The sequence below is a fragment of the Eleutherodactylus coqui genome, chromosome 3 (assembly GCF_035609145.1).
Source record: "Eleutherodactylus coqui strain aEleCoq1 chromosome 3, aEleCoq1.hap1, whole genome shotgun sequence".
NCBI lineage: Eukaryota > Metazoa > Chordata > Amphibia > Anura > Eleutherodactylidae > Eleutherodactylus > Eleutherodactylus coqui.
The window spans coordinates 199,853,592-199,878,790 of NC_089839.1; the positions used below are offsets into that span (position 1 = coordinate 199,853,592).

At 44.4% G+C, this 25,199-nt stretch overlaps 1 protein-coding gene across 1 annotated transcript; it reads right to left on the minus strand.

Moving 5' to 3' along the window:
• Positions 1–3,961: 3,961 nt before the first annotated feature.
• LOC136621325 (IgGFc-binding protein-like) lies at positions 3,962–24,454 on the minus strand. The gene is made up of 6 exons (XM_066596759.1): positions 24,347–24,454; positions 17,274–18,491; positions 10,549–10,745; positions 7,389–7,756; positions 5,888–6,144; positions 3,962–4,197 (listed from the first exon to the last, which is right to left on the minus strand). Exons 1-6 carry the CDS (start codon positions 24,417–24,419, stop codon positions 4,037–4,039), a joined length of 2,274 nt encoding a protein of 757 aa, XP_066452856.1. The 5' UTR covers positions 24,420–24,454; the 3' UTR covers positions 3,962–4,036.
• Positions 24,455–25,199: the final 745 nt, after the last annotated feature.

Sequence of the window (25,199 nt, forward strand, 5' to 3'; positions counted from 1 at the left end):
TGCGTCAGCGCACATTTCCGCAAGTCCAAGACGGACGCTGCCACCCTGCGGACCCTGCAACATCGGTTTAATCTGCCAGTGCACCGACTGCTGTGCGACGTGCCCACACGGTGGAACTCTACGCTCCACATGTTGGCCAGACTCTATGAGCAGCGTAGAGCTATAGTGGAATACCAACTCCAACATGGGCGGCGTAGTGGGAGTCAGCCTCCTCAATTCTTTACAGAAGAGTGGGCCTGGTTGGCAGCCATCTGCCAGATCCTTGGAAACTTTGAGGAGTCTACCCAGATGGTGAGCGGGGATGCTGCAATCATTAGCATCACCATTCCTCTGCTATGCCTCTTGAGAAGTTCCCTGCAAAGCATAAAGGCAGACGCTTTGCACTCGGAAACGGAGGCGGGGGAAGACAGTATGTCGCTGGATAGTCAGAGCACCCTCATGTCTATATCTCAGCGCTTTGAGGAGGAGGAGGAGGAGGGGGAGGAGCATGAGGAGGAGGGGTAAGAGACAGCTTGGCCCACTGCTGAGGGTACCCATGCTGCTTGCCTCTCATCCTTTCAGCGTGTATGGCCTGAGGAGGAGGATCCTGAAAGTGATCTTCCTAGTGAGGACAGCCATGTGTTGCGTACAGGTACCCTGGCACACATGGCTGACTTCATGTTAGGATGCCTTTCTCGTGACCCTCGCGTTACACGCATTCTGGCCACTACGGATTACTGGGTGTACACACTGCTCGACCCACAGTATAAGGAGAGCCTTTGCACTCTCATTCCCAAAGAGGAAAGGGGTTCGAGAATGATGCTATACCACAGGACCCTGGCGGACAAGCTGATGGTAAAATTCCCATCCGACAGCGCTAGTGGCAGAAGGGTCGCAGTTCCGAGGGCCAGGTAGCAGGGGAGGCGCAGAGATCAGGCAGCATGTACAGCGCAGGCAGGGGAACATTCTCCAAGGCCTTTGCCAGCTTTATGGCTCCCCAGCAAGACTGTGTCACCGCTCCCCAGTCAAGGCTGAGTTGGCGGGAGCACTGTAAAAGGATGGTGAGGGAGTACGTAGCCGATCGCACGACCGTCCTCGTTGACGCCTCTGCCCCCTACAACTACTGGGTGTCAAAGCTGGACACGTGGCCTGAACTCGCGCTGTATGCCCTGGAGGTGCTTGCTTGTCCTGCGGCTAGCGTCTTGTCAGAGAGGTTGTTTAGTGTGGCTGGGGGAATCATCACGGATAAGCGTACCCGCCTGTCAACCGACAGTGCCGACAGGCTTACACTCATCAAGATGAACAAAGCCTGGATTTCCCCAGACTTCTCTTCTCCACCAGCGGACAGCAGCGATACCTAAGCAATACGTAGGCTGCACCCGCGGATGGAAGCATCGTTCTCTATCACCATCAAAAACGGGGACTTTTTTGCTTCATCAATCTGTGTATAATATTCATCCTCCTCCTCCTGCTCCTCCTCCTGAAACCTCACGTAATCACGCCGAACGGGCAATTTTTCTTAGGCCCACAAGGCTCAGTCATACAATTTTTGCAAACAATTTTTATACGTTTCAATGCTCATTAAAGCGTTGAAACTTGCACCTGAACCAATTTTTATTTTAACTGGGCTGCCCCCAGGCCTAGTTACAAATTAAGCCACATTAACCAAAGCGATTAATGGGTTTCACCTGCCCTCTTGGTTGGGCATGGGCAATTTTTCTATGGTACATTAGTACTGTTGGTACACCAATTTTTTGGGGCCCTCGCCTACAGTGTAATCCAATTAATTTTTTGCCCACCTGCATTAAAGCTGACGTTACCTCAGCTGTGCTGGGCACTGCAATGGGATATATTTAGGTACCGCCGGTGGGTTCCAGGGAGCCACCCATGCTGTCGGTCCACACGGAGTTGTAACTGCATGTGTCCACTTCTAAAGAACCCCATTCTGACTGGGGCATGCAGTGTGGGTCGAAGCCCACCTGCATTAAACATGACATTACCTCAGCTGTGCTGAGCACTGCAATGGGATTTATTTATGTGCCGCCGGTGGCTTCCTGGCACCCACCCATGCTGTCGGTCCACAGGGACTTCACAATAGGGAGTTGTACCTGCCTGTGTCTATGAATTAAAAACCCCAGTCAGGTTGGGGCATGCAGTGTGGGCCGAAGCCAACCTGCATTTAATCTGACGTTAGCTCTGCTGTCCAGGGCACTGCAATGGGATACATTTATGTACAGCCGGTGGGTTCCAGGGAGCCACCCATGCTGTGGGTGCACACGGAATTCCCATTGCGGAGTCGTACCTGCCTGTGACTATTTATAAAAAACCGCGGTCTGACTGGGGCATGCAGACACCTTGACAGAATGAATAGTGTGTGGCACATAGGTTCCCCATTGCTATGCCCACGTGTGCAGATCCTGATGGCGGTGGCACAGGATTATATTTCTCATTGCTTCTGTACAGCATTGTGGGCTATCGCCCCGCCCCTTTTAAAGAGGGTCGCTGCCTAGCCGTGCCAACTCTCTGCAGTGTGTGCCTGCGGTTCCTCCTCATGGCAGACGCACTTATAAATAGACATGAGGGTGGCGTGGCATGAGGGCAGCTGAAGGCTGCGCAAGGACACTTTTGTGTGTGCTGTGGACACTGGGTCGTGCGGGGGGGGGGGGGGGGGCAGCATGTAACCCAGGAGAAGTGGCAGCGGAGTCTCCTGCAGGCAGTGATTGTGCTTTGTTGGAGGTAGTGTGGTGCTTAGCTAAGGTATGCATTGCTAATGAGGGCTTTTCAGAAGTAAAAATTGTTGGGAGGGGGGGGGCCCACTCTTGCCGCTATTGTGGCTTAATAGTGGGACCTGGGAACTTGAGATGCAGCCCAACATGTAGCCCCTCGCCTGCCCTATCCGTTGATGTGTCGTTCCCATCACTTTCTTGCATTGCCCAGATTTTCACAAATGGAAACCTTAGCGAGCATCGGCGATATACAGGAATGCTCGGGGCGCCCATTGACTTCAATGGGGTTCGTTATTCGAAACGAACCCTCGCGCATCACGAAATTTTCGTCCCGAGTAACGAGCACCCGAGCATTTTGGTGCTCGCTCATCTCTAAGCAAGAGGCTTCTATAATGTAGTCGAAAAGGGTCAAACTAATGAGTGGTTAGAGTTACTGTGGGGACAAATAGAGGTGTTTTGAGGTACGTCTGCATGAGTGCGTTGTGGAGATATATAAAACATTACAAACTACTGACATAGTAAGTAATCAATCTGCAGCAATTTATGATTTCTCATATGAACCACTTACACAGTGAGCTGCTTTTACTTATAACATACAGACTTTATTGCATTGTGATCTGCCAGATTAGTAATAAACAGGATTTAAAAAACCCCAAAAAAGCTTTTATGGCTTTATAAAGTCTCCATATAATATCCCAGTGCTAATATATTGTATATAAGGGCAACCACCCACTGGCGATTTTTTTTTCTTTGCGTTTTGCGTTTTTTCTGCAGAGCAATTAGAATTGAATGTACTCCTGTCCACTGGCGTTTTGCGTTGCGTTGTGTTTTTTAACATAGGAACTGTCAGTTGCATATGTGTCCTTATTTTTCTCCTAATGCACCCATGAAAGTCAATGGAAATTAATGGAAAAGCCGCGAAAACGCCACGAAAACGCGGCGGTTTTTTTCCCGCGAAAACGCGGCTTTTTCACGCACGAAAATCGCAAACGCCAGTGGGTGGGCGCCCTAAGGGCGAGCACCCACTGGCGTTTTTTTACCTGCGTTTTGCGTTTTGCGTTTTTCCTGCACAGGCATAGAGATAACATGTGTTCCTGTCCACTGGCGTTTTTTTTGCGTTGCGTTTGCGTTTTTAACATAGGAACTGTCAGTTGCATATGTGTCCTTATTTTTCTCCATGGAAATTAATGGAAAAGCCGCGAAAACGCCGCGAAAACGCTGCGGTTTTTTTCCCGCGGAAAACGCAAACGCCAGTGGGTGCTCGCCCTAATACTAGAAATTAAAGAAGGCAATGACAACTAGAATATACAGATATGAGCTGGATGATTTCTTCAGGAAGAGTCGCTGCTGCTCTGTAACAGGACTCGCTGTTGTCTTCTATAATATTCTTTCTGAACCACCAAACCCAGCACTGCCGAAATCACCGTAACACACAGGACCACCGACAAAACTGATGTCAGGGTAAAGCTGCCACCATGTGTGGGCTTCTCCTCTACGAAAGACAGAAAACACCAACATCAATTTATAAAGGAATTAAAGGGATTTTCCAGGACAGAAAAAGTTCTAAGGGCTTAAAATAAAGAAAAAATTAAATGCTCCCCTATCCTGGTGGCTTCCCGTCCAGCGCTGCAGCCCCGATGCCTGCTGCACGGAACCTGGAAGAAATGTCATGTGCCATAGAAGCGGTGACACTTCTATGACTGGCGAAGCCTGTGAGGGGTCATGTGCACAATGACTGCCAGGATAGGGGAGTATTCTATTGTTCTTCATTTTTAGCCCTTATAACTTTTTTATTGTCCTGTAAAACCCTTTAAAGTCATCATTTACGATGTATATGATACTCATCTGCAGAGCGCAGCTGCATAATTAGGGAATAAACTATTTCATCTATTATCAAATCTGACCCCTGTACAAATGGACATAATTTTGCAATGCAAATTGAAATTGCTCTGCCAGCTGATCTGTAGTCACTGACTAGGAGGTATACACATCTGATATGAGTACAATGACACTAACAACCTTAGGGCATAAAGACCCATTTACACACAAAGATGAACATTCAAAATATGGCTTTTGAGCGGTCATTTTGCATAAACTGCTAATTGGTACTAATACCTATTAGTACCAATTAGAAGCGCGTGAGCCGCCGGGATCTATATTCAGAGAACAGCGAGTGGTCTGTTCTCTGAATACATTCCTTTTGTTCTGCCATGGGACTGACAGGTGAGACAATGTAATCAGCGCTCCATGGGCAGAACACAGCGTGCGGTCCTTCTTATCAGCTCTTCTGCCGAACAATGGATTTTATGCCGAACTGAAAATTATCGTTTGGCAGAAAAGTGAAAGATGGGCACAATTATACACAACGATTGTCACTCAAAAGATGGCTTTTGAGTGAAATTTGAGGTTCAGTATTATTTAAATAGTGCATTCACTATCATTAAAGAGCTGTATGTTACTATTATTTAAGCACCATATGGCGGTATTGTTATTTTTTCACTGTACAATACTATTAACTGCACCATAGCAGCATTATAACGGCACTCTATATAGCTATTATTTTGGTATTGTCTAGCTTATTTTATCAATTGCATGTAAGGATAGTTCTGGACGTGTGAGTAAAATATTCAGTGACACGGCCAAAGACTAACAAATGTGTACATTTCTACATTTTAGGGAAATCGCCATATACTTACTGATATACTTATACAAGAGGGCAAGTATATACACCACATATCCCCAAACATGAACGCTGGGGTAGCACATTAATAGCTTGTAAGCCTGCATGGTGCACTACACATACCATGTGGCCCGACACCCTGTATTTACTCTTTTGTGCAGGAGGACATTAAGTAGCCGCCCCCCTCGATATAAGCAGCGCTTGTGTGTGGCTGCTCATCATTCTCCTTCATATATGTTACTTGCTCCTCCGTTTAGCAGTGTAGCTGTCTGCATGTTGGGGGATAAGTAGTGTATATGCCTGCCCCCCTCTATCAGTATGTCAATAAATATATGAGCATTTTCTGTGATTTTTTTCATCTGTTCATCGCTTTCTGTGATTTTACAAAAATTCTAGATCCCAAAACTGACTACATATCACATATTTCTGTCTTATTGTAATTACTTCTTCTCCATCATTTAAATTCTCATAATATTAATACCAAAGTATCACATCTACTTACCAGATACAAACACAAGAGGCCCCTGAGATAATCTGGCGCTGTCTACTTGTTCCTTCGAGGTGCGGATATCACGTCTCTGTCTTGAGGAGATACATCCTTGAGTGCAGCGATTCGGGGAGGTTGAGTTGTGACAGATGATGACGTTACAGGAAAGGTAAACATCGTGGAAATTCTCAAACTTAAATGCATGAAAACTGAAGCGCTGCAGGCGCCGATCTGTCACCGGGTGAACTCGTAGGGTGGAGTCTACCTGGCACCTGAGAATAGAACAAAGGCATTTCTATTATATTTCCCATATTGAAGTATCATTCTGAAAGGTTTGTACAACATATATAGAGTGAGAATAGGCAACATCTATCTAACCCTTTTATCTAATTTCAGGGGGCTTCTATGACATCTGTATGCCCTCAAAGGGCATATAGACAGATGTTATATTTATGAGACCACCCCTTTAATGTAAGGCCTCAGTCAAACGGGCGTTTTTTCGCACGATTTGCAGATCGCATAACGGATGCGCATCCGCAAATCGCGTGACCGGGGCCGACGATTCGCTGAAAAATCGGCACCTAGCAGCGTTTTCAGCGAAGCGGCTCAGCACTGCCCGCTATCCTCTGCCACCGATGTTCGCCCATTGAAGTCAATGGAGCTGGCAAGCCGTGCATTAATTTTCTGGGAAGGGCTTAAAATATAAACCCTTCCCTGAAAACCATCCTGAAAGTGTGTAAAAATTTTAAAAAAGTATACTCACCTTTTTCCTGCAGTCGGAGTTCAGCCGCGTCCGGCCGGCAGTTCTCCTGAACTTCTCTCTGCAGTATTCAGCAGGCGGGGATTTAAAATCCCCGCCTGCTGAATGGGCTGCCTCTGATTGGTCACAGCCCTCACCAATCAGAGGCAGCTCTCACTCACCCATTCATGAATTCATGAATGGGTGAGTGAGTGCTGCCTCTGATTGGCTGAGCGCAGGGACCATCAGGGGCAGCTCTCAGCTGTCATTCAATGTATTGCCGGCTCCATTGACTTCAATGGGAGAACATTGTTCTTCTCTGCCACACTTGTGGCACAGCTGTGGCAGAGGAGAACAATCTTAGTATATGTTCTCAATGGGGTCGGCGCTGCTGCCGCCGGCCCCATTTAGCGCATATATAGAACACAACGATTCACAGAACGCAGATAGGCATGTTCTGCGAATCGTTGTGTCCTATAATTTATCGCACATCCGCATAAAAAACGGACATGTGCCTGCTCCCATTGGGATGCATTGGGTCTATAGATCTGCAGATCGCAAGTGCGTCTGCAGATCGGACCAAAAAACGCTTGTGTGACCGAGCCCTCACTGTCTACTTTTCACCACCATCCTCAGCATAAATGTACTAACAGGAAAAAGCAGAAGAGTGGCAAGTGCAATGTAAGCTAGCAGACAATTACAGAAAGTGACCATGACCGGGGTGTAGCTCCACTGTATCTGTAAAATGACAAACTTTAAGAATCACTGGTTTCTCACCCATTCTGGATGACTTTATATTTCCTATTTGTTTCCTCTAATGAAGGGGAAGCAATTAGTCTTTCTATGAATATCTGCAGCTCTTTATCTTCTGACTCCACCTCAAGCTCCACATGTAGATTACTGTGTAGATCGATCTCATGAGGATACTGTGTAATCGGCTCCGTGAAGCTGTCGCTCTGGTAGAGTCCCATTGAGATGTTATAATAACCCTTACAGATTGAATTCTTTACTTTAGGGTTAATTATCAATTCCAGGGTCTTATTACTCTCCATCTCACATCTCACTGGGATCTCAATACGATGGACATCAGTATCAGGGATAGTGCCGTAGATGGTGTTAGTATAGAAGGTTTTCCCATCCTCGTGCTGCAAAGAACAAATAGTGGAGAATACAGTATATGAGAAAACAGCAGATAATAGGGTAAAAATGTCAGAATTTATGTTCTCCATACATGGGTAATTTACAATTATGTAATCGCTTTTTTTTTTAGCCTAATGTAAACCGTTACACTAGTCATGATCCTCATCAAAAGCATGTGATAGAGCAGATGTAACTGAGCAGATTAATATATTATTGTATGGGGGAATATGTAGCAGAACTTGATATTTATTGTTGTATTTCTTTTTCATTCTGGGTTTATGAATCCAGGGGGTGGAGTCTTAACCACTGTCAGCTGTCAATTATACAGTAGGACCGCCCACTGGACTTACAGACAGAGTCAACAAAGAGATCTGTATGTAACGTCCTGGGATAGGGATGCTAAGTTCTGTAATAGTCACTTGTGGAATACTGCAGGGAGGGTGTAGTGCGTGGACCTGTCACGGTGGCACTTACCAACTCCTAGTCCCAGAGGATAGGGCCAGTAATCTTCAGGATTAGGCGGGTGGTAGTTGTCAAGTTTGTGACGCCACCGTTCCCACACACCGTTAATCTATGCGGCAGAGTACCAACACAGAGACTTGTGTATCGCACCTCGGGTCCTCAGGAACGGATGAGGCCCGGTAAAACTTTACTTGCATTAACCCATTTAGGACCAGCCACTGTATATATACGGCGGCTGGTCCTGGGCTTAGAGCACCGCCGATAGTAAAAATACGGCGGTGCTCTAAGTCTCCTGCCTCTGCAATCAGTCAGAGGCAGGAACCGGTTATCAGCTGTTAGTGACAGCTGATAACCCGAAGCAGAAGGCAGGAGGGGTTTTTAACCCTTCATGCCTTCTGCTTCCCCGATATACAGTGCTCAATGAGCACTGTATGGGCAAAGTGAAAGTAAGAAGTACTTTCACTACGGGAGCCTCGGGGGGGTCATGTGACCTCCCAGGATTCCCTGCTACTGCAGAGCTGGAGGGTCAGACTAGACCCTGGCAGCTCTGCAGGTGACTAATGTCACCACAGGGGTTGCTATCTCCTTTACTAGGGCACCTATGGACGTCATAGTTATAGTGGGAAAGTGTCAAATAAAGTAAAAAAAAAAAAAAAGTGAAAGTCCCCCAGAGGTCTTACATGACGTCATTGGGGACATAGATAGTAAAAAACACAATTACATGCATAAGTAAAACATAACAACAGAATAAAACAACAATACATACATAAGAAAGAGAATAACACAAAGCAGACGCCAACAAAAACCATCGCCGTATGCGCCCTGTAAACCAAAACCATACATACTATATATCAAAACATCCGAAATAAATAGAGGAACCCATTTCCATACTTTATTTTAGTGTAAATATAAAAATAATTTTTAAAAAAAACTATAAATGTTATAAAAATCATTTTTTTTAGCATTTTGCCCCCAATAAAACTAAAAAACGGGAAAAAAAGTCAGCGAAAAAGATATTTAAAAAATAGTCCTATATGTCACGGAAAAAAAAACGTAGCAAAAATAATTTTGGTAGCTGAAGGAAAAAAAATAGAGCAGTGAAACTGCCACATGGGTAAAATCCCGAAAAAGTGTCTGGTCCTTAAGGTACAAAACAACCTGGTACTTAAGGGGTTAATCTTTGTATAACAGGTAGTTACAGATATCATTCACTTGTAGTAGTTACAGGCAAAAGCTCAGAGTTCGAGAGGCAAAAATTACACAGGAACAATACGGCCCTATAGTCCACTTTATCTATATGTCACCGGTTCTGTAAATTAAGTATATCTCCAGAGGAGAAAAAATGCAGGAATCACTCCACATACACTCTGGTGGAAAAAATAACTTAAGAAGACGACCTAGCCTAGATGTACCCCGCACATTATCCGCTTGGGTGTCACTATTACGTACCTCTGTGTGGTGATCCTAATGGCGGACGGCCACATAGGAAAAAGATGCCTATGCTGTGAACCGGTACCTGGTATGGTGGGTTGCTCTATACAGAATTACTTGGGGGGTTGCTCTCACTCTGGGGAATTTGGTAACTCACTCATTTTCCCATGCCTTTCACATGCCATAGGGCTGTCTCTCCTTCTCCTCCATATTAGACACAAGTAAACCAGAGGTGTCTTCCTGTGCCCCTGCGGTCTCTCCAACGGATAGGGGAAGTCCTCAGCTCCTACATAGGGAGCTTCTCCTTCTCCATTTTCAATACAGGAAAGCTAAAGGTGCTTCCCTGCATCACGTGGGTCCTCCAACAGCATGGGCAGATGGTTGATCATCAACAACCCTTTCCCGCTCTCAGACACTCACTTGTATAACCTCACTTGTACCACATGACATAGTAGGAAAAATACATTTAGTAGCTAGAACTGACAGGCAATGGTTTTAGGGGAGTTAACCCTTCAGGCACTGCAGCTGTGCAATACACATACAAAATTTTGACATGACAGATTTGCACAGTGCATCCACAAAAGACAATACATTTTTGACAATTATGGAGGGGACCAAGATGTTGTTCTGGGACACTACATGTACATTTTAAATTAGCCTCCAATTATAGCCATTTAACCTCTTAAATGCCGCAATTAATGCTTAATTTTGTGACTGAATCAGCCAAAGAAAAATATGTAACAAATGATGTTTGTGTATTTTCTTGGTATGAACACTTTCCAGGTGTTATTTAAGATTGACCTCTAAGACTAGAATAGGAAGTATCTATGGGCATGCAGACCGGTACAGCTGTTAGTTTTGTATAGGTTTGTCATATTTGGAATTCTCCTCCTATAAAACCCACCAGGACGTTGGAGCCACATCTGGTATACGGTATTCTGATGAGATAATGATCTTTCTCCTTTTTTGCTCGACACAGAGGATCTTTCAGGTGAATATTGAGTACATCTAAGTCAGCATCAGATACCAGGCTGTGTGGTAAAATATATTCAGCAATATCCGGAAGGCAACGGATCGAACATTCGGGCTCCTGTGTTGGTCCTGAAATGAATGCAAAAGATGAAACATCTTTAAGAGCATTACTAACCAGAAAGAATGGTGTTGATGATATATTGTATGAGGAGTGGAGGTTTGTTAGTCTCATGTACAACTCTAAGGCTGGGTTCACACAGGGTGGATTAGCCACGGAAATTCTGTCCGGAATTTGGCCGCAGCAAATCCGCCTGCGTCCGCTAATGCCTGGATTGGCCAGCCATGTGGACAAGATTTGTCAAAAATCTCATCCACACCGGACGGCGAATCCGTTGCGGCAAAGCCAGCAGAAGTTGACGCTGCTGTGCGTATTCCCGTACGGCAGCATGTCCATTCTTTTTTTTTTCTCTATGGGAGTGCTGGCCACAATGGAAGAGCATGCGGCCAGGCCACTCCAAAACCCGCGGCTAAGTGCTGCGCAAAACCGCAAGATTTCCGCTGGAAATATGTCCCGTGTGACCCCAGCCTTAATCCCCGACCCCTCTTATGTTGACCATCATAGTCTATGGAAGTTGGTTTAGAAAATGAATTTTCCATATACCAGACTATTTTTCAAGACCATCATCTTTTAGGCAAAAAATGGCCACGCTGAATTTCTTGCACTCTGAAGAACTCCGAACAGCCCACTGATTTTAATGGGCATTGTGCAGTGCTTCATTTAACCAGTGGTGGCGCTGCTGCAAAATTGAAAACTTGTTGCCAGATTCTTTCATCGATTATAGTTGATCGCTGGAAATCCTAGCAGAAGGACACCCGTGATTAGCTTATTATCAGGGGATCTTTCTTTCAAAAAGAGATTATGCTAAGATAAAACCCTTTTCTCTTAAAGGGGGTTTAAAGGATTCCAATACTGATGATCTAGCCACAGCATCACCATCAATATATCTGCAACCCCTGTTGATCAGCTATATGAAAATATTATGGTGTTGCGGTCCAATGATAAGATATTGCTGACCTTTCCATAGAATCATCATTAATATCTGCAACTGCAGCGACCGAGGCACAAAGCGCACCACTGAAGAGATGGCGTTGTTTTGGGTTGTCATGGTGGCACTACCAACTCCTCCCCTGACAGGCCTCTCCAGGCAACTCTGGTGCAGCGGTTACTTGAATAAATTGTGTTGTGGACTTGTAGAGTTTTGTCACTGGTGACGCCACCATTCCTTGCTCCATGGGATATCCAACACATGAGTTAGCTTGATAACACTCAGTTGCTGCGAATGGTCAACAACCGGAACTCTACTTGCAATAAATATCTTGACACTGGCTTACAATTAGTAGATAACGTCATACACCAGCGCAGGAAAACAATTGAAGAGGTCAGAGAGGAAACACAGGATGACACCGGGCCTACAGTCCAATTATCTGTATGACTCTGCTCCTGGACACACACAATCCAGAGGAGGTGAACACTCCACTGAACACTCACTTTTGTAGGATTCTAGACCCTGCACAGCGGACTCCTTTTTCTCCTTCTTCTGCACTCTCACTCTATGTTATGGTAGGGGTCCTGGGAATAGACCTCCAGGATACTTCTCTTCCTCTTCCATGCTTCACCACATGAGGGTTGAAGGTACCCCGATGGGGCGCACTCACTCTCCAACTTAACACACCTTAGTCCAGAAGACTCTCTCTCCTTTTGCACCTTGCATTCACATATATCACTCATGCTCATGTGACATCAAAAATTTTTACATTTTCCAGACATTCACGGACATTAACCTCTTACATGCTGCAGCTGTGCAATACACATACATTTTGACGAGACAATTTGCACAGAGCATCCACACTGAAGACATGACATTTAAGATGCTTATAAATAGAGATGAGCGAGCACCAAAATGCTCGAGTGCTCGTTACTCGAGTCGAACTTTCAGTGATGCTCGAGAGTTCGTTTCGAGTAACGAACCCCATTGAAGTCAATGGGCGACTCGAGCATTTTTGTATATGACTGGTGCTCCGCTAAGGTTTTCATTTGTGAAAATCTTAGCAAATCACCAAAGTCATGTAAAAAACACAGAAATGGATAGGGCAGGCGAGGAGCAACATGCAGGGCTGCATTTCGGGCTCTGAGGTCTCACTATTAAGCCACAATAGTGGCAAGAGTGAGACCCCCCCACCCCCCGCACTGTCAGCATAAAGATCGTTCTCCTCTGCCACAGCTGTAACAGCTGTGGCAGAGAAGAACGATGTTAGCCCATTGAATTCAATGGAGCCGGCAATACAGCTGGCTCCATTGAAAGCAATGGGCTGCCGGCGAGCGCGGGATGAATTTTCGGCAAGGACTTAAAAATATAAGCCCTTACCTGAAAATCATCCTAAAATGTGTAAAAATAAAAAAAAAATGTATACTCACCTTTCCGCTGCAGCCGGAGTTCAGCTGCGTCTGGCCGGCAGTTCTCCTGAACTGCTTTCTGTAGTATTCAGCAGGTGGGGATTTAAAATCCCCGCCTGCTGAATGAGCAGCCTCTGATTGGTCACAGCCTCACCAATCAGAGGCAGCTCTCACTCACCCATTCATGAATTCATGAATGGGTGAGTGAGTGCTGCCTCTGATTGGCTCAGCGCAGGGACCAATCAGGGGCAGCTCTCAGCTGAATGACAGCTGAGAGCTGCCCCTGATTGGTCCCTGCGCTGAGCCAATTAGAGGCCGCACTCACTCACCCATTCATGAATGGGTAAGTGAGAGCTGCCTCTGATTGGTGAGGCTGTGACCAATCAGAGGCAGCTCATTCAGCAGGCGGGGATTTTAAATCCCCGGCTGCTGAATACTACTCAAAGCAGTTCAGGAGAACTGCCGGCCGCGGCTGAACTCCGTCTGCCGGGACAAGGTGAGTATATTTTTTTTTTAACTTTTTACACATTTCTGGATGAATTTCAGGGAAGGGCTTATATTTTTAAGCCCTTCCCGAAAATTCATCCCGCGCTCGCCGGCAGCCCATTGCTTTCAATGTAGCTGGCTGTATTGCTGGCTCCATTGAATTCAATGGTCAGTGCTCGTTTAATCGAGACGAGTACCGCGAGGTGCTCGTCTCGAGTAACAAGCATCTCGAGCACCCTAATACTCGAACGAGCATCAAGCTTGGACGAGTATGCTTGCTCATCTCTAGTTATAAACAATTATGGAGGGTCCAGATATAGAGACTATAGTGCTGCAGTCCTCCAATGATCGCTTAAAGGAGTTGCCCCACTATAAAAAAAAGAAAAAATAAACATCTGGCTATGACCTAAAAGAATAGAAAAAAATAATACTCACTCCTCCCCTTCCTTCCCCTATTCTGGTAAACAGCGGATGTTAGGTGACCATTGTAGCTAATCAGAGGCTGATTATCATCACTGTCCTTAATTCCTGGCATCATGGCAACCAAGGTGTGAATGCTGATGTTAGAAGAATGAACATTGATGATACAGACTGGGAGAGCAGTGGGAGCCGTCATGCTGCTTACTGGGGAGAAAGAGATTAGTATTGCTTCTTTTCTTGTTTTAGATCAAGGCTAACTGCTTAAAAAAATGTTGTGTGGGGCGACCCCTTTAACCCCTTTAGTGGCAGGTTTCCTACCACCCTGTCGTGCCCACCAGGGCAGGTTTTTTAAAATGGTCTAATCATTGAATTTCAACTAGTTTTGCAGTTGCGTCTCAAGAGCCATAACTTTTTCATTTTTCCATTGACACGGCCATATGAGGGCTTGTTTTTTGCGGGACAAGTTGTGATTTTTTTAAACAGGGGGGAGGAAAAAAAGAAATGGGGAAAAAAGAAAAAAGGGGCCATGTCATTAAGGGGTTAAATAATGTATTAACTTCCTTCTCTGGGTCATTACGACGCACACAGATACCACATGTGTGATTGTATTTTTGATTTTTTAGAAAGTAAAGGGAGACAAGTGTTTTTTTAATTTTTTTTAATAATTTTTTTACTTTTTTTTTAATTTTTTTTTTTTTGTCCCTTTAGGGGACTTCCACAGGGACCCATCAGGACCCCTGATCACATTCCAGGGGTCCGATGGTGACAGCCCTTTACATGCTGCAGTGACAGCCCTTTACATGCTGCAGTCACATAGACTGCAGCATGTAAAGGGTTAACACAGCAGAGATCGGAGGTTTTCTCTGATCTCTGCTGTAAGAGCAGGTACCTAGCTGTCCTCTGACAGCTAACAACCAGCTCTCCCTGCCACAGAGACCATCGGCTTGCTTCTGACAAGCCGATGGTCTCTATGGCAACCTGTAAACAAAGCAGGAGGTTGCCGACATGTCGGCAATATCTTCTGCTGGTTTTTCAAAGCCCTTGCACTGCTCTGTGTGGGTCTGTGCAGGCAGAGCACACTGTCACAGCTTGTGGCATTGTGCTCTGCAGCTCCCATAGTGATACATAGCCCGGAAATCTTCCGGGCTATGTTGCTATGAGCAGTGGAGCTTGTCCAAGGAAATTTTCCGGGCGTGCCACTCAAGGGGTTAATGACCAATTCTTAATCCGGCAGAATAATATGGCGCTACACATAACACAAGATTATTATTATTGGAATCATGGAAATCTATTTATGAATACTGATTAGAGATGAGCGAGCACCCAAATGCTCGGGTGCTCGTTACTCGGAACGAAATTCCCGCGATGCTCGAGGGTTCGTTTCGAGTAACGAACCCCATTGAAGTCAATGGGCGACCGGAGCATTTTTGTATTTCGCCGATGCTCGCTAAGGTTTTCATGTGTGAAAATCTGGGCAATTCTACAAAGTGATGGGAACGACACAGTGACGGATAGGGCAGGCGAGGGGCTACATGGTGGGCTGCATCTCAAGTTCCCAGGTCCCACTATTAAGCCACAATAGCGGCAAGAGTGGGCCCCCCCCCCGCACTGTCAGCGTAAAGATCGTTCTCCTCTGCCATAGCTGTAACAGCTGTAGCAGAGAATGATGTTTGCCCATTGAATTCAATGGAGCTGCAATACAGCCGCTCCATTGAAAGCAATGGGCTGCCGGCGTGCGCGGGGTGAATTGTCGGGAAGGGGTTAAATATATAACCCCTTCCCTGCAATTCATCCAGAAATGTGTAAAAATAAAAATATATACCGGCGTATAAGGCGACGGTGCGTATAAGACGACCCCCCAACTGTCACCTTATACGCCGGCAATACAGTGAAGCAAAGAATAAAAAGCATTACTTACTTCTTCAGACGATCTGCGGCGCTCCTGCAGGCTGTCACTCCCTCCTGGTGTTTGCAGGCTCTTGCTCCCTCCTGGTTCCCGGCAGACTATTGCTTTCTCTACGAAAGGCTTGAAATCCCCGCCTCCAGAACCACAGCCAATCACAGCCATTCAATGACATCATTGTCATTGGCTGTGATTGGCTGAAGGCACATGTGTTTCTGGAGGCGGGGATTTAAAGCCCTTTGTAGAGAAAGCAATGCTCTGCCGGGGACCAGGAGGGAGCGACAGCCTGCAGGAGCACCGCAGAACGCCAGGAGAAGTGAGTAATGATTTTTATTGTAACACATTTCTGGATGAATTGCAGGGAAGGGCTTATATATTTAAGCCCTTCTCGACAATTCATCCCGCGATCGTCAGCAGCCCATTGCTTTCAATGGAGTCGGCTGTATTGCTGGCTCCATTGAATTCAATGGGCTAACATCGTTAGCTGTTACAGCTGTGGCAGAGAAGAATGATTTGTCTTCTATATGTTCTCAATGGGGTCGGCGCTGCTGCCGCCGGCCCCATTGAGCGCATATAGAGAAGAGAACAGAAATCGCAGATCGCACATAGGTGCGATCTGCGATTTCTATGGCCTAAGAAGGACCGTTGGGGTTCTTGAAGCCTAAAATACTCCTAAAGCTCTCCCTATAGCAGCTCCGGCACCAACAGCACTTTCCCTGAACTATGTCTGAATGCATCTGTGGCGAGCCGCGGGAGGGACAGATTTTAATACTCGGGTGACACCTAATCTCGCCAGCCACTCACTGTAGGGGGGTGGTATAGGGCTTGAACGTCGCAGGGGGAAGTTGTAATGCCTTCCCTGTCTTTCTATTGGCCAGAAAAGCGCGCAAATTTCTCAGGGAAGAAAATGAAAGTAACCCGAACACCGCGTGGTACTCGTTACGAGTAACGAGCATCTCGAACACCCTAATACTCGAACGAGTATCAAGCTCGGACGAGTATGCTCGCTCATCTCTAGTCTCGAGTAATGAGCATCTCGAGTACCCTAATACCCGAACGAGTAGCAAGCTCGGAAGAGCATACTCGCTCATCTCTAATCATCTTATATTCAAAAATATGTTCAATCTAAAAAAATTGTGTCTGATGATAAAAAAAGAACATCTTTAAGGAACATAAGGGTGCAAATTGGCCTAGATATAATGAATGGGCATATTGGGGGAAACTAAATCTGTTCTGGTGGACCGTTTTTATCTCTAGATCTCCTACTTTTCTATAGTATGTACATCAGTCTCCTCATATTAGTTTAACGAGACCAGGCAACCTTTTCCTGTTCACAATATGCTGCTTTGAAGAATACAGTTTTTACACCCTTATAGTATAAAATGTCTCTCACCTGGACATAGTGCACTCTTCCCCACTGAATATCCATAGGAGATATCAGATTCAGTACCAAAAACATAAAGTGTGAATGTGGAGGTCTCGTGGTATATCTCATGCTGCCCCTCAGTTTTACCCAATGAGACTTGCCATCCTCTAAATTCATTGAATTCTTTCATAGTTGTTGGGTAAGAACTTAGTAGTTTTCCATCCAGGTAGAACTTTGAGTCTGAAGATGTTTGAGAAACAATGAGGATAAAGTTGTCATAGCGAGACTGTGTCACAAACTTGTAATATCTCCTTCCCAGTAATGATGGTGGAACAGTGGTGATGAAAGGATCATATTTATATTGTTTACCAGCTGAGCTAGATTCTTGGAATAAATATGAGACCATAATAGGTTTGGTGGCATTGATGAGCAGGATATTGTCTACAGTGATTTGGACATGGCCGCCTTCCTGTAGTCTATGCTGGGTGGCAGGTTTGGAGCTATGAATAGTCACAAGGGTATCAGAATTTCCGCCAACTATAGTGATGATATCTTTAGTATGGGTAAAGAATGGGAACACTGTAAAGACTTCTCCCCAGTTCTCCACAGGATGAACCTGTTCAATAAGGGTGTCACAATAAGAGCCAATCCCTGTAAAACATGTATGACCAGCAAATACGGCTACCGGGGCTGAGGATGAGATTTTGGTTCCTGTGAGGTCATCAGAACTTTGAAACTGAACGACTTGTTGTTTTCCCAGCAATAATGTGAATGAGTCTCCAGTTTTGTAGGATTTCCCCTTATATGTGATGGATCCGGAGACTGTGATGTGAACTTGGACTTCATCTTCAAATCCATTGGCCACTGCAAATTGTTTGCTCTTTCCACTGCCCTCAGGAGTAATTATATAGTATTCCTTACCCAGGTCTTCTTGTGGTAGACAGGTCATGGCATCAGAAACGTGTTTGCTAGTGCTAAATGCAAATACAGATATGGCCACATCAGATGTCACCAATATTACTTTAGAAGTGACATCCTTCTCAGTAATCATATACTTTTGGTCTAGGGTCACCAGGCTACTACTGTCCTTGTGAACATGGACCGTCTTGTTGAAGAATGGTTGAGACACCGTCACCGAGACTGTAGCCGCTTTATCACAGGTCACAAGATACAACTGGAATATTGCATTTGAGCTTTGGTTGTAGTTTGTCATGAAAGCAGTTGCAAATTTTGTTTGCATTTGTCCTGGTAGAAAAAGGGAAAAAGAAAATCTATGAATAGAGTTATAAATTATAAAAGGCAAGTTATAACAGACAATGGTATCGCTGTATGGCCCCTTCATAATACTGCAGCTCTCTTATGTGACAGTGGGTCATCAGTGTGTATCAATATTTCCTTTATGCAGTTTGCTATAGATTTCTGGGGAAGCCCAACATGTCAGCCAGTGTCACCCACTGTTGAGATACAGGGGAACCCACTGCCATGTCAGTGTGAGTTGTAAGCCTGTATTGTGGGACGCACCCATCTATTGGCTGGCTTCTGTGGTATCGTTCATATTGCAGATTAGGTTGTCTACAATCGCTCCTCCCCAATCTGGGCTGGGTTGACTGGGTGACTGCATATAAGTGTGCAGTGGACAATTTAGCTCCTCCGGTTTATAGTCTGGCTTGCTGCATATTGTTAGGGTCTACGGACATTGTGTCTACCCTACAGCCATTGTGCCGGCCTTATGGTGATTGTGCCTGCTTAGCGGCGATTCTGCCGGCTCTACACCTTATCAGGTATTGCATCTTTGGTGGCCAAAATTTATGATTGAATCAATGATTCAATGATTGATGTTTGTGTAATATATTGTAATTTTTTAAAACATATTTATTTTATATCTTCATATATTTATGTGTCACTGCTTGTTTTTTTACATATATATATATATATATATATATATATATATATATATATATACACAGTATATATATTTTTTTTTTTGTTAATCCACTTGATGATTATAGATTAAGGGAACATGTTTATGGTACACTGGGGATTCGAACACTGGTCTTCTTTCTTGGAGAGGGTTACCTTAGTTGGTGCATGCTCCATCCCTGCAGTCCATGGCCACATATATATCAATATATCTATCTCATATATAGGGGCATAGCTAAAGGCTCATAGGCCAGGGTGCAAAGGTTTATCTTGGCATCCCACCCCTCCCCCCAACTTCTCTTGACCACTTAATATCTATCTCATATCCACCTATCTATTGTCTATCTATCTCAGATCTATCTTTTTATGTATCTGTCTATCTCGTCTCTATCTATCTCATTGTTATGATGCGGTTGTGCATCTACTATGTCATCCTACTGAGACCACCCGGCAGGACGGACAGCAGACTCCGGGAAGGAAACTGCGAAAACACTAAGACTCGGTGCAATGGCTGAGAACAGACCTCATCCTGAACTAGGATGGGCTAAATAACCCTCATCTGGAGGTACCCCTGAAGAAGGGAAGGCCCAGGCCACCTTGCCTATCCCTAACTCCTAGTCGTCCCTTCCTACCTGGTGAAGACAGGGATCCAGGCTCAGTTGCACCGAGCTGAGCAATTATGGAGGACTGAAGAGTGAACATGTAGTAACAGCAGGACATGATCCTATACAGCGGTAACAGACACAGGAGATAGACAATGGACAAGCTGCATTGACCAGCAGCAACACAGACAGAAAGCTGGATTCAAACAAAAACACAATATCATACAGCAAAAGCACACACAAAGAACTAGATGCAACCAGGATAGTTGCAGTTGCAGCAGCTCAGATGCAGCCATGGAAGGAATACGCAACACCACCAAGCATTCTAGGAAATGTCTGGGGAGGTTAAATAGGAGGATAATTGCATATAACCACCAGCTGGGTGGAGGAGCCAGACATAGTAACCTGTGGATGCAGGAAGAAATAGAAGCTGACTCAGGAGGCAGGACAATGCCTCTGTGTACTAGACCTAACACTATCTATCTATCTATCTATCTATCTATCTATCTATCTATCTATCTATCTTAGCAGCATTTAATGTGACCTATACAATTATGATAATTACTATCACAACAATCTGCCTATGGTCCTCCAGCTTTAAAAATTATCCTGGAACCTTCACATTTTTCACAGAGACTGGGAAAAGGGCCTTATTGTATGTCCAGAAACGAGTGACTACCTATTTACACAGACCAATCATTGTTTGATTTTTATGCCTGCACAAACTTAAAGACGAATGATAAGTGAACAAATTATCATTCTTCAACCAGTCACTGGCAGCATTTAAACTACACGATTATTGTTCAGATTCGCATGATTCAACAAGAATCTGAACGATAATTCGTGTAAAAGGGCAGTCTGGCATACATTAGAATGATAAGTCCTGGCTGCCTGTAACTGCCGATAGGAGGAACTTACTGGAGACTATTATAATATTGTTTTCTACCTATAAACGGTATGCAGTAAACCCCTAAGCTCCCTCCATTGGTGGTTACAGGCAGACAGAACTGTTTTGGGGTGATTGCCCCTCATGAGCATGCAGTAGGTTTCTCGCTGAATCTGTGTTTACCTTTTTCCAGCACATCCATGGTTAAATTGGTTCTGCCTCTCCCACCCAGCTACAGAGTGTTTGTCATCTCTTAACCACTATAAATATGCCTCAGACCTGACAGCCCGTGCTGCAGTGTTATTGTATGAGCCCTCTCATGAATACACCTGTCGCAGATGCCCCTGCTGTTCCTGTGTTTCTAGTTGGTGCTTAGTCTTCGGTTTGCTCGGTGCTTCCAGATTAGACCTGAACTTGCCTGCACCCAGGCGGGTGCACCCAGAAGGGGTGTGAGAAGACACCTGAGAGGTGAGTGAGGAGACTTATAAGACACTGCATGCTCTTCTGGGTAATTTATGCAAATAAGGAGGATGCACCCTGAGGAGCATGCACTTGCAATTTTTGTGCAATGCGTTTTTAACATTAGAAAGTCCCATTGACATTCACGTTAAAAAAATGCAGGGATATCGCGTGAAAAAAAATGCACAAGGAAAACGCAAGTGTGCAGGAGCCCTTACTGTAATGTGCGATTTTTTATTTTTTTTTTATCTCCCATGTTTCCCTATGGAGCCTCCTTTTTATCGTATTGCAGCACAACTAACATGCGTGCGATTTTAACATTAGAAAGTCCCATTAACTTTTGCAATAAAAGAAATCACAGAAGCGATGCGATATTATTCTAAAAAACCCATCGCTGACGCTCAAAAATTTCAGTGAACAAAGATACAATTTTGACGCAATTTCCTCAAGGCAAAAATCACGATTGCCCGTGTGAAACTAGCCTTACATTACTTTTCCTCACCTCCCTTTACTCATTGCATCAGGCTACTTCCCTCACTGTTACACATATTTCATCAAACACAAACCTTCTCCAAACGTTCCACCTACATTTCACAACTTTTGGGAATGAATCAAACCCAATTTGTTCGATCTTAGTCCTTTCCCCTTTTTTCAGGCCTGTAACCCATCATAACTTCTCTATGTTAAGCACAGCGATATCCCGGGGCCCCACTTACTTATAGCTGGCGGGAGGTACGCCTCAACCGCATGCAGGTCACCTTGTTATTAGTCTAAATTTGCAGCTGCATCCTCCAAAATTATGTCCTTCATGCCTCGTTCACACGGGCGACAAAGTCGCACGATTTTGTATGCTACAAATTGCATGTATGAGAAGTCCATGCTTTCCTATGGGTTACTGCATACATGCCACAACTCAACACAAAAACCTCGCGGGTCCGGTGATATGCACGCGACTCATGAGGTTTTGTAGCCCATGTTTCACTATGGAGCCTTCCTCTCTGTTGCATCGCATCGCACAAAAAAGCAATAAAGTTTTACTAATTATTTTAAAAAAAAAGGTTTGCTCTGATCTCTGCTGTAAGAGCTGGTGCCTGGCTGTCCTCTGACAGCCAAGCACCAGCTCTCCCTGCCACAGAGACCATCGGTTTGCTTCTGACAAGCTGATGGTCTCTATGGCAACCTGTAAACAAAGCAGGACTTAGATCGGCAATATCTTCCTGCTTGTTTTTTAAAGTCCTTGCTTTGTTCTCTCTGGGTCTGTTTAGGCAGAGCACAATGTCACAGCTTATGGCATCGTGCTCTGCAGCTCCCATAGCGATACATAGCCCTGAAATCTTCTGGGTTATATAACTATGGGCAGTGGAGCTCGTCCCGGAAAATTTCCGGCCGTGCCACTCAAGGGGTTAAAAAACCTGCCTTGGTGGGTACAACAGGGTGGTAGGAAACCCGCCACTCAAGGGGTTAAGGCAAAAACACAGGTTTACCATAGGGCTCACGCGAGCATATTACATATGTGATTAAAAACATAGCATGTCCTATTTTATTGTATATTACACATGTAATACACACCAGTATAGCCTATGGGGATTTAACATATGCAACAAATACGCATGCACATGTATTTGCTGTGTGCTGCGTGTTTTACGTGCAGATAGATGATAGAGAAATAGATAGATATGAGACAGAGAGATAGATATGAGAGATAGATATGAGAGAGAGAGATAGATATGAGAGAGAGAGAGAGATAGATAGATATGAGAGATAGATAGATATGAGATAGATAGATATGAGATAGATAGATATGAGATAGATAGATAGATAGATAAATATGAGAGAGAGAGATAAATATGAGAGAGATAGATAGATATGAGAGAGAGAGAGAGATAGATATGAGATAGATAGATAGATAGATAGATAGATAGATAGATAGATAGATAGATAGATAGATAGATAGATAGATAGATATGAGATAGATAGATAGATATGAGAGACAGATAGATAGATATGAGATAGCTAGATAAATATGAGAGAGATAGATAGATAAATATGAGAGAGATAGATAGATAGATAGATATGAGAGAGAGAGATATGAGATAGATAGATATGAGAGATAGATAGATGGATAGATAGATAGATAGATATGAGAGAGAGATAGATGGATAGATAGATATGAGAGAGAGCTATAGAGAGATAGATAGATATGAGAGAGATAGATAGAGAGATAGATAGATATGAGAGAGGGAGAAAGATAGAGAGATATGAGAGAGAGAAAGAGAGATAGATATGAGAGAGGGAGAGAGATAGATAGATATGAGAGAGGGAGAGAGATAGAGAGATATGAGATAGATAGGAAAATGCATATTGCTGTGTACTGCATATTTAACATGCATAAAAGTGCACGGGACACATACGTCTGTGTGAGTGAGCCCTTATGTTTTACACAATTATACCAGAAAACTGATACAATATCATTAATAAATCTCCACCCCCTCCGAACCATTTATCTACAATCATCTAGTATGATTTGGTCTATTCTGCTATTGCATTATTCCCATTTATAAAGGGAAGGATTCTAATAATGGAAGTATAAGGCTGCCTGTCCATGGGAGATGATCTGCGGGCGATAAATCGCCTGCTGATCATGCTCTGCAAAGCTTTCCATAGCGTTGCTATGGAAAGCGCAGCGCCAGCGTCCACGAGCGGAGAATCATAGCAATTCTCTGCTCATGGGATTTAAATCGCGGCATGCTGTGATTGCTGCAATTCTCAGCAGTGAGCCTATCTATTAGATAGGCTAATCTCAGAGACCTGTCAGGGCTTCCCCCTCCTCCCTCGCGGCGAAATATCGCTAGCGATATTCTGCCTCGGCCTTGGACAGGGGGCCTTACAGGGAAAATAGATTGTCTGACTGTATAGGAAAGTGCAGTAAGCTATGATTTTGTATACAATGAATATACTGATGCATTCCAGCCCAACAGGTAACAAAAACACAGTCTTTGGGCTTTCATTGGGTACATATGGGCTTTACACTTTTAGTATATGCGGAATTCACTAGATATGTAACGCGGCTTAAAATGATGTAAAACACAATAAATGTGGTGCACTCTCTGCACTATGTACAAATCAATCTCCTCCAACAAGTAGATGCACATTCTCCTAGAGCTGTAATACACCATCACATGGAACCATATTTCTATAAATTGTCATCGTGAAGTCAGATGAAATGTACTCACCGGCATCGGAGAAAGCCTGAAATAGACTGCAGACAGCACAAAGGAGCAGAAACATCGTGGAGTGACGATCCATCCCGAAGACACAGGTACAACTATTACCAAATCTTCTCAAGGAACTTATATACATTCCCAAATGTTCTCAAAAATTTTCCAGAATTTCCAGAATGACAACATAATCTGACACAGCTGCAATCGAAATTATTCAATCTCCTCTGCCAAATTCTTCCAAATTCTATCACAAGTAATATGATAAGCGGTTTTTCCAAATTCACTGCAAAATACTACTTAAACTAACTCCTGCAGCCTCAGAATTATCCCCCCCCCCCCGCCCCACCTACATGACAAGTGCCTTTAATGCTTACTAGAGCCCCTTTTGCTGTTATAATAGATCTTTGCTTGCTTATGGGACCTCTTTTAATTGAGTATTAATAAAGTTTACGTTTTTATAGGGATCTTCTGTTTCTGCTGTAATATTTAGAAATAGTAACCCTAGATTTCTTGGAGTGGGGTTCAAGTCAGCTGACTGTGACAGCCACTCCAGATCTTCCAGGACTTCTTCTGATAGCAAGTCTTGGTTGACTTTGAGGTCTGCTTGGGATTACTGTCCTGTTGGAGGGTTAAATGATGCCCAAGCTTCAGCTTCCTCACAGATGGCATGACGTTTTCTTCTAGGATTTCCTGATACTTGATGAAATCCATCTTGCTGCAGGTTTTTGGTTCCAAATGAAGCAAAAAAGCCCCAGAACATCACCGACCCATCGCCATGTAGGCTGCAAATGGACATAGATAAGCTGGGGACTTGGGTAGAAAAATGTCACCTGAAGTTCAGTATTGATAAGTGTAAGGTTATGCA

What these genes read in the sequence shown, in the direction of transcription:
- LOC136621325 (XM_066596759.1), bottom strand. Translation starts at nt 24,419, where the DNA reads ATGGATCGTCACTCCACGATGTTTCTGCTCCTTTGTGCTGTCTGCAGT. An exon ending in TCAGGCTTTCTCCGATGCCG is followed by an intron (nt 18,492 to 24,346) that starts GTGAGTACATTT and finishes TTTTTCTACCAG; the next exon opens with GACAAATGCAAACAAAATTT. An exon ending in GATGTGGCTCCAACGTCCTG is followed by an intron (nt 7,757 to 10,548) that starts GTGGGTTTTATA and finishes TGTTCTTTGCAG; the next exon opens with CACGAGGATGGGAAAACCTT.